Consider the following 9,563-nt stretch of genomic DNA (forward strand, 5'->3'; position numbering starts at 1 on the left):
CGAACATGTTGGGAGCCAACATGTTGGCGGGGACCCCAAAAGATGGTCAATGCTCCAGTTTAGCGATCCGTATTCGTTCGGAAGCTTTTCCAAAGGCAAACAGTCGCTTGCCATCCGCCAAACCGCTTAGACATTTGAAAGGGAACACTTCCTATAACCATACAGTGAGTATCAACAGCGAAACAAAGGATTGAGTGTGGATTAAACGGATTAAAAAGTAGTGTGTGTCATAATGTCTTCAAGTACAGATACTTTGTTTGTTTCTCAAATTACTGCAAGTTCAGCACTTGCTCAAGTTCAATGTTCCTTGATATTGGCGAACGAACAGTCATCGATCGTTGCGGCATTAATTGAACTAAATTTTCGATGAAATTTGCCAATTAATTTGGTAAAACTCGGGCCAGTTTTTAAAAAGAGTCAAACCGAAATCAAAGTCAGTTAAGTGATGTGCAAGGTCATCTGTTGCCATCATCATCATCATCGTCGTCGTTAAAACTGCAGTTCCGCAAATTCAACTAAATTGTTTTTACGCGAGGCCTCATTTCACTCGCGATTCATTGGCCCCTCGAATATAAACACATTGCATCTTGGACGCTGCATCACGTCATTGTTTCTAGTTTTGTCGGTATAATTAAACTGCGATGCTGCCGCAGTCAGCGTATACGCCATCTGGAATGCACTGCAACCGCATTCAACTCGGATGCATATTCCTGGAAGCCCCGAGATCTCGTATATACATTTTTCAATTGCAAGATACATTGCTGCGCATTTCACTTGATATTTTGCAACACAAAAGCGACGATTAAGCACATCTTAGTGCCCAAAACGGAAGCGACCGATCCTGATAAGAGGCGGTGAGGCCAAGTCGGGCCTGCGATAAGACAAATTTGTCGTTGGGCCAATTGAATGTACCATATAGCACATGTACTATGTCAAAACATAGAACTGGGGCGACGTCTTCAACTGATTGTGGAGGGACTGTGGAAATTCGGTTTGAATTGAGTCCGTATTTATAGCTTAAGGTCAGCTTTAATCAGGAATATGGCTGTTAAACCCAAGTATTCGTTGAAATACATACATATAGCATGTACATTTCTGATTTGCCGATGATTTCATAAGCATATTTTGAAAAGCTCTGAACTGGAAAACATGTGTTCAACATGCCTCAAAGTTCTCATTATTTGTGGTTGCAATAGTGAGAAAGGCAAAGGAAATGAAAGATAAATATTTAAAAATCGAAGATTTTGTCCGTTACCCGGACTATTTTCCAAAGGCACCTTTACTTTAATTTAAGAACTGAAATAAGCATCTTCTCTATCCGTTTTCCCCATTTTCTGACTACAATGATTTGCATTGTTTTCGAAATGCCTTGTCCCAGATCTATAAATTAATTTCCTCATAAAAGGAGAATTTCTGCATCTGTTTCTGTGCTGTGTATTGGCGGTGACCTTTTGAACCCTGCTGTCGAGGCAGGCAAGATTTCAGCGGCTTCATCAATTGTTTTCAATGAGAAAAAGATGCCGCATTTATATACAAAGCCCATCGGGATGTAAAAACCACCCCATAAGGGTGAGTTACAAGACTGGCGACCGTTAAATATTTTTACTGGGGTACAGTAACGCCAACGAAACGGTCGAAAACACCTTTTTGTTACAGACAAATATTCTTATTTCTAATGGGCCAAGGCCAAAGCTTATCTCAAAGTTAATTGGATCCTTTATAAATATAGATTTGTCACTTGTTGATTACACACAAATTTACGAAGCTGTAATAAGTATTTTGAAATAACTTCATTTCAAAGTAAAGTATAGACCAAAAAATCACTTATGTTAAATTTCGTTAATTTAAGCCCCCTCTACTATTTGGCTACTTGTTTATCAAAATATTGTACAATTTTTATATTAGAAGCCTAATAAATTATACTATTTTATTAATGCGTAAAAGTAAAAAAAAACCAACATATTTTTATATCAGATAAATAATGTTTAGACTAGCTTATTTAAATTATAAAAAATTGAATGGTACTTAAAATTTTGGGAATATTATTTCGTTATTGACACAAACCTCTGCAGCTCAGACCGCTAACAAAATGCGCTCCCTTTGGCTGCTGCTCGGCTTGGGGCTACTGGTTTTGAGCCAGGTCCAGGCCTCTACGGATGCTGAGGATGAGCTGTTGGACCTTGACCTGTCCGAAATCGATGAGAACGAGGAGGAGTTCCTGCGCCTGTTGGAGGAGAAGGCCAAGGTGGGTGTCCCGGCCATAAAAGGTGGCTTTCTATTACAATAACCAATTGCATTGCAGATCAAGGACGTGGAGCGGGAGAACGAGATTGTCAGCAAGTTGGCCGAGGTTCAGCACAATCTGCTCAATCCCGTCGTGGAGGTGGATCTCTGCGAGACGATGCCCTGCGGAGCCGGTCGCATCTGCCAGATGCACGACGAGAAGCCCAAGTGCGTCTGCATACCGGACTGTCCCGAGGAGTTGGACTCCCGCCGCCTGGTGTGCACCAACACCAACGAGACCTGGCCGTCGGACTGTTCCGTCTACCAGCAGCGCTGCTGGTGCGACAGCGGAGAGCCCGGCTGCACCAATGTGGACAACGCGCACATGCACATCGACTACTATGGAGCCTGCCACGAGCCGAGGGCCTGCGACGGCGAGGACCTGAAGGACTTCCCGCGGCGCATGCGCGACTGGCTGTTCAACGTGATGCGGGATCTGGCCGAGCGGGATGAGCTGACCGAGCACTACATGCAGATGGAGCTGGAGGCGGAGACCAACAACTCGCGTCGCTGGTCGAACGCCGCGGTTTGGAAGTGGTGCGACCTGGACGGCGACACCGATCGCTCCGTCTCCCGTCACGAGCTCTTCCCCATCCGAGCCCCACTGATCAGCCTGGAGCACTGCATTGCCCCCTTCCTTGAGTCGTGCGACGCCAACAACGACCATCGCATCACCCTGGTGGAGTGGGGCGCCTGCTTGGAGCTGGATCCCGAGGACCTCAAGGAGCGTTGCGACGATGTCCAGCGAGCTCAGCCCCATCTTTTGGGTTAAACCCAAAAGACCAGTTGGTCTTTATTTACCCTTTAAGAATCCCACTAACTACTTGATTCCTTAATCCAAAAATTTCTACATTTGCAATTGTCTTGTGAGCTTGCTGTTTAATGAAAATAAATGATAAATTCTTAAAAGTATCCAAAATCCTTTTCAATTTCTGGTTGGTGGGTAAAATCATACCTAATTGAAATTACATCTTTCTGATGAAAATCATTAACTATTAAAGTTTAGCAAGAGGTAAGAATTAATTAGTCTCATCTTTCAAAGTTTATTTGATTTAAATTATTTAACATAAAGAATCTAATCAAAGTTAAAACGTATAGAACTGTCCATATTAATTGCGTGTATGAACCTCGAAAATAATTTTTTTCGTTTCCAATATAGTTGTTATTTTTCTTTGGGCATTTACAATTTTATTATTTTTACAAATATAGAAATAAGTGTTTTGTCTCGAGATAAATGCGATTAATAAAAGTCATTTTTAAAATCAGTTATTTTTTACAACTTGAGTAATTTACCATCTAGTTTCAATACTTTACATTCATTGCCACAATTGCAAAACATCTCGGGTGAGTTTTGGAAATAACAGGATTGGCGTTTTTATTATAGTTTTTATTAAATTTATTCGTGTAATTACTTTGCTCTAAATTAAGTTTTGTTTTTGTTTCATACTCAACCTCGCCAAGAATGTGTGCGGGTAAATACGTTTTGTGTGTGTTTTTTTGTATGTTGTATATGCTTGTGAGTGTTGGGAGATGCTAGAATTACATAGTTATGCATTACGTTGTATATAAGAAGTATGTGCTGTCGCACAGAAATGATTACAACTCGTCGGTTTGTTAGCTTGTCTCTTCTGAAATCTGAATTTAAAATTAATTTCGCATGTTTTGAAGGCGTCCAAATGCTTGATTGCTTAGTAGGCCTGCGACAGGATGACGTTGCCCTTCCTCTGTGGGTCCTGCACGGTGTCCTCTTTCTTTCCGATCAGCGACTTGTGTATGTGCGGGATGACACCACCGCCGGCAATGGTTGCCTTGATCAGGCTGTCCAGCTCCTCGTCTCCGCGAATGGCTAGCTGTAAGTGGCGCGGTGTTATACGTTTCACCTTCAGATCCTTTGATGCGTTGCCTGCCAACTCCAGAACCTGCAATAATCACAATAAAACAAAGAAATTAGTCATTGAAATGCGATGGTAATTGATAAGACAAACCTAGTTTTTGATTTAAACCTTTTTTACTTAAAAAAAAATAAAAGTGATTCTATAAAATGTTCATATAAGACTTTGCTTATAACTGGTTTATAATAATAGAAAAGAAAAACTCTAGGATTCAAGGAATCATTACTGTTGTTAAAATATGTTAATAAGAAATTCAAAACATAACAACTTTGTATACAACTAACAAAATATAAAAAATGATATATAAACATTAAGAGATAAGCTATCGTTAAATGTTAATTTAACAATGACAATTATAAATCTTAAAAATAAAAAAAAAAAATTAAGAATTATATTAATACTTCAATTTTAAAAACATGCCAGCCCTTAGAATTTCAAAAGAAAACTGCAAGTTTTCATCACTGCCTTTCGGCTTTCCCAGAAAAATTGCAATTGGAAAAGTGGCGCTACAACGCTGGCCTGAGAAAAGCGGGAAAACTGAGCGGACTCACCTCGGCGGTCAAGTATTCCAATATGGCAGCGGAGTAGACGGCTGCGGTGGCTCCGACGCGTCCGTGGGATGTGGTGCGGCTCTTGAGGTGTCGGTGGATACGACCCACGGGGAACTATACACAACAAATAATTAATTAATCCGGCTTGTTTATGTTTTGCCACCCCCACCCCCCGCAAGAGCAAAGTATGTGGTGAACATGCTCGCTGGCGAGGTGAGAACGGAAAAGGCGCCAAAACGGAGGTACAGATTGTACACTCACCTGGAGACCCGCGCGCGCCGATCGCGATACCGCCTTCGCCTTGGCCTTTCCGGAATCCTTGCCTGCTTTACCGCCAGCCTGCAAAGCACAACAACTCATTTAAGTATAAAATGCAGAAACACACAAAAACACAAGCGGTGAAAACACAAAATGGAGGCGCCTCTGCAATTGTGAGGTTACGGCCGAACGCCCCAGCAGCACAATAACAAATCCCGCCGTTTTCGGGGGCTCCATCACTTCTGCGCTACGTGGTGTCCAATTGGCCACATTTATGCATCGCCAAACTGCATCAATATTTAATTCGCAGGGGGCACGCGCACTGCAAAAAGCGAGCTGCGCTGCCGCTCAAATTTCGCCGAAAATTACCATTTCTGTTCAATCGATTTTTCTGCGTTTGTTAGCTGCGCTTGCGAAATGCTCTAGGCACTGGGTTTCTCTCTGTCGCGATGGGAATGATTGTTGCAACGAGCGAACCGGAGCGAAAAGGTTTTTGGGAATTACTCTTCGAACGCGACTTGCTCACTTGAAAATTTTTGTACGGAAAAAAGACGCCGTCAGCGGTAGAGGTGGGCAAACATCGAAGTCATCGATGTTTCAATATATCGGTTATATCGCTGTTTGGCGGGGGCTATCGATGTTTATCTGTCCATCTCTTTCCTTCGTTAGTTCGACGTTTCGCTAACATTTCGATGTTAATTCGACGTTCCGCTAACATAGCACTGCAAAACACAAACCCAGATATTGATGAAATCATCGACGTCATCGATGTTTTCTTGCCACTGTTAGCTTCTCACTCCAGTTATTGCGCACTTTTATTTCAAACATCGATGTTTCCCACCAAAAACATCGATGCCAACATTGATATCAATTTACGTTTTTAGGGCTGCCAGGCGTTCGGCAACATCGTTAAAAACTATCGTAAGAATCAGCGGGTAATATGAATTATTAAAAATTAAGTATCGAGATAGTGAAATAAGAATCAGAAAAACAGATTTAAACATCGTGAACTTGTAACAAGCATAATGGAATAGATTTTTTTAAACTTTACACTTTTATATCTATTTCCCAGTGCATGAGATTTTCTCTGTGCCGTCAGCTGACAACCCTGCAAGACGCTTCTCCCCGCGCCGAGTGGCAACCCTGTTGTCCCGGCATTTCGAGCGGAATTTGCGAATTTTGTACTTAGCCACAGAATAGCAAGAACATGCCGCGTGTAGCCAAGCCGAAAGCTGTTGCGCCGGCCAAAAAGGCGGTGCCGGCCAAGAAGCCCAAGAGCAAGTTGTACGCGATGCCGGAGAAGGTGGAGGAGGGCACAATACTGACAGATTTGGCCAAGGGCCAGTGGCGCATTGGGCCCTCGATCGGAGTGGGAGGATTTGGTGAGATCTATGCCGCCTGCAAGGTCGGGGAGAAGAACTACGATGCGGTGGTTAAATGCGTGAGTTGTAGCTAGTTGTAGCTACTTGGAAATTCCTACTAATAATAGCTGTATTTTTCTAGGAGCCCCATGGCAATGGTCCTCTTTTCGTGGAGATGCACTTCTACCTGCGCAATGCTAAGCAGGACGACATCAAACAGTTCATGCGAAAGCACGGCATCAAATCTCTGGGCATGCCTTACATTTTGGCCAACGGATCCGCAGAGGTCAATGGGGAAAAACATCGATTTATAGTAATGCCGCGGTATGGCAAAGACATCTCCAAGTTCCTGGAGGAGAATGGCAAACGTCTGCCCGAGGGCACTGTCTACCGTCTGGCAATTCAGATGCTGGACGTCTATCAGTACATGCACGGCACTGGCTACGTTCACGCCGATCTCAAGGCCGCCAACATTCTGCTTGGCCTGGGAAAAGGCGGTGCAGCACAGGCTTACCTCGTGGACTTCGGTTTAGCTTCGCACTATGTCACAGGCGACTTCAAGCCGGACCCCAAGAAAATGCATAATGGAACCATTGAGTACACATCCAGGGATGCCCATTTGGGTGTGCCCACCAGGCGGGCTGATCTGGAGATACTGGGCTATAATCTTATTCATTGGCTGGGGGTGGAGCTGCCCTGGGTCACGCAAAAACTTCTCACTTCCCCTCCCAAAGTTCAAAAGGCAAAGGAGGCCTTCATGGAAGACATAGGTGAGAGCCTTAGGCTTCTGTTTCCGAAAGGAGTTCCCGCTGCTATTGGGGATTTTATGAAGTATGTCTCCAAACTAACGCACAACCAGGAGCCGGACTACGAAAAGTGCCGCAATTATTTTCTCAGTGCTCTCAAGCAACTCAAAATATCGAACAGCGGAGATCTGGACTTCAAGCTGAAGCCACAGACTAGCAGCAACAACAACCACAGTCCAGCAGGCACCAGCAAGGCAGCAGTAGCTAAGAGGGCAAAGAAGATTGAATCTCCCGCAGTGGACTCGTCTCCAGAGGAGGTAATCTCCGCCAGCGAAGAAGAGGAGGAGAAAGAGAAAGCACCACGCAAGAAGGCTGCTAAGAAGGTCTCTCCGGCAGCGCGCAACCTCAAAGTTTCGCCCCTAAAGCGTGTCGCCCCTGCCTCAGCCACACAAGATACGCCACCCAGTCAAAAGAGGGTGAAGACTGAGCCCAAGTCCACTCCCAAGCCAAGAGAGACACCCAAGGCCAGTCCTAAGCCACACACGCCCGCTGCAGCCAGGCTTAGAACGCCCAATGCCAGTGCGAAGATTAATTTCAGTCCATCCGTTTCCCTGCGTGGTCGTCCCGGCGGCAAAACCGTGGTCAACGACGATCTGACCCCGCAGCCGCGTTCCAACAAGACCTACGAGTTTAACTTCGAGCTGGACGTGAGCATGGACGCCAACGTTATTGTGAACGTCAAGCGTAAGAAGAAGGCGGCCCCCGACCAGGCGTCAACGGTTGAATCGAGGACACCCTCAGCCCGCAGCCAAGCCAGTTCAAAGGACGAGGGCTCCCCCGTGACCCGGTTGAACATTCGTAAGATGAACGGCCACGGGGAAGGTTCTCCGTCATCCGGACGTAGTCCGCGCACACCCGGCGTCGTCGTGCGCAAGTACAAGCGATAGGTCACGAGTCTTTGTTTTTCTATATTTTATTATTAATGGCTCATTGAATAAAAAAGGTCATTATTATTTTCCAACATTTACTTATATCCGGCGTTTTATTCAGTCGAAATATGGTAAAGGATCGATTTAAGTTGTATATTCTTTCATCATTTAGACATTTCTGTTGTAATCATATTTATATAATACAATTTATAAAAGAAATGCACATTTAAATATTCAAAAACTTATCTGAATTTATAGCTTGCAATTACCGTTATCAAATGTTCAGAATGCAATCGATTTATAATTCTGACTTAAACTTTATACTTAATTGTTGGGAGTGCCTAATCACTGCTTCGACCTGCGCTTGCTGCTCCCGCTTTCGTGGTGCTTGGAGGAGCTGCTCTTGGAACTGGTCTTGGCACTGGAACTGCTACGCCGCGACGAAGAGGTGCCACTGCCACTGCTGCTGTGCTTTTCCAGACCCCCGATGGCACTAAGTGAAGGCGTTGCCGACGACTTAGACGATCGCTCCTCTTTGTGCGACTTGGACGAGGACGATGAGGAGGACTTGTGTCCGTGCTTGCTGCTGCTACTGCTGCTGGCATTGGTAGAACTGCTGGGCTCGGGCCTGTAAAACGGCGACGAAGAATTGGAGGAGTTGGACGAGCGCGACGAGGCCACCGAGGACTTGGCCTTGCTGGTCAGCGGCATGGGTTCGTCGGCTATGAAGACGGTGGGCGTGACGGCCGGCGCAGAGGAGGTGGTTCTACCACTGCTTGTGGGCTTGTTGCAGCACGTGTCGCACTGCCAGGTCTGCTCCTGGTCGTCGGCCGCCTCCTCCTTTGTTATGGGTGGCTTATGGCACTCCTGGTGGTACATGGCACCGCACTTGGAGCACTCTATCAGCCGGTTGGTAGCCGTGAAGACCATCTCACCGCACACGCAGCAATTGAGGTCCCCAAAGTCGCCGGTATCTCCTGTGTTAACTATTCCCACGGCACTCAGTCCGTCATCTGAATCGGCTATGGTGTCCACCGAATCCGAGGGCTCTTTGTCCGGGGAGTTGGTTAAATTGATGATCTCGTCCGCATTAATCGGTTGCTGCGGGGGCGTGGCAGCCCGGCCCGGAAAGTTGGCCTCATCTTCCAGCATCCGCTGGCTCATGTTGCTGGTCAAACTTTTCTCCGGGCCAAAACGTGATTTCAGTGCCTCATCGAAAAGCAGTCGTAATTCGGCCGCCGAGGTGGGATTACTTGAGTGTAGCAGCTTGATGGCCTTCTTCAGCACGGGGTCTACTTCTTGGGCAGCCGCCAAGTCCATTTTAAAACAGTTCAAAATCGGATAAACAAATAAATGCAATTTTTGCAAAAGCAACAGCTGTTTATTAGACCAGTGTTGCCTTACTCTCTTCTTCTTGTAAGTCGCTGTTTTTTACCTGTAAACGTATGGCGGGAAATGGTTACTTTAAATGTATTAATTAGCAAGATTCAAGCATAGTTGCATTTTTTTGTTATAGAATCTACCTACGTAACAAAATTAAGAA

At 45.2% G+C, this 9,563-nt stretch overlaps 4 protein-coding genes across 4 annotated transcripts; 2 read left to right on the plus strand and 2 right to left on the minus strand.

The window, feature by feature from the left end:
* The first annotated feature begins 28 nt into the window (after positions 1 to 28).
* LOC128252842 (SPARC) lies at positions 29 to 3,195 on the plus strand. Its single transcript, XM_052980956.1, has 3 exons — positions 29 to 164; positions 2,073 to 2,245; positions 2,303 to 3,195. Exons 2-3 carry the CDS (start codon positions 2,090 to 2,092, stop codon positions 3,053 to 3,055), a joined length of 909 nt encoding a protein of 302 aa, XP_052836916.1. The 5' UTR covers positions 29 to 164; positions 2,073 to 2,089; the 3' UTR covers positions 3,056 to 3,195.
* A 354-nt stretch (positions 3,196 to 3,549) lies between these two features.
* On the minus strand, positions 3,550 to 5,552 carry LOC128252844 (histone H2A.v). The gene is made up of 4 exons (XM_052980959.1): positions 5,354 to 5,552; positions 4,988 to 5,065; positions 4,727 to 4,840; positions 3,550 to 4,202 (listed from the first exon to the last, which is right to left on the minus strand). The coding sequence occupies exons 1-4, from the start codon at positions 5,354 to 5,356 to the stop codon at positions 3,972 to 3,974; spliced, it is 426 nt and encodes a 141-aa protein (XP_052836919.1). The 5' UTR covers positions 5,357 to 5,552; the 3' UTR covers positions 3,550 to 3,971.
* Positions 5,553 to 6,067: 515 nt separating this feature from the next.
* LOC128251975 (nucleosomal histone kinase 1) lies at positions 6,068 to 8,118 on the plus strand. Its single transcript, XM_052979273.1, has 2 exons — positions 6,068 to 6,425; positions 6,488 to 8,118. Exons 1-2 carry the CDS (start codon positions 6,192 to 6,194, stop codon positions 8,036 to 8,038), a joined length of 1,785 nt encoding a protein of 594 aa, XP_052835233.1. The 5' UTR covers positions 6,068 to 6,191; the 3' UTR covers positions 8,039 to 8,118.
* A 109-nt stretch (positions 8,119 to 8,227) lies between these two features.
* LOC128251976 (integrator complex subunit 12) lies at positions 8,228 to 9,562 on the minus strand. The gene is made up of 2 exons (XM_052979275.1): positions 9,548 to 9,562; positions 8,228 to 9,455 (listed from the first exon to the last, which is right to left on the minus strand). The coding sequence occupies exon 2, from the start codon at positions 9,338 to 9,340 to the stop codon at positions 8,366 to 8,368; it is 975 nt and encodes a 324-aa protein (XP_052835235.1). The 5' UTR covers positions 9,341 to 9,455; positions 9,548 to 9,562; the 3' UTR covers positions 8,228 to 8,365.
* Position 9,563: the final 1 nt, after the last annotated feature.

The sequence above is a fragment of the Drosophila gunungcola genome, chromosome 3R, assembly GCF_025200985.1.
Source record: "Drosophila gunungcola strain Sukarami chromosome 3R, Dgunungcola_SK_2, whole genome shotgun sequence".
Classification (NCBI taxonomy): Eukaryota; Metazoa; Arthropoda; class Insecta; order Diptera; family Drosophilidae; genus Drosophila; species Drosophila gunungcola.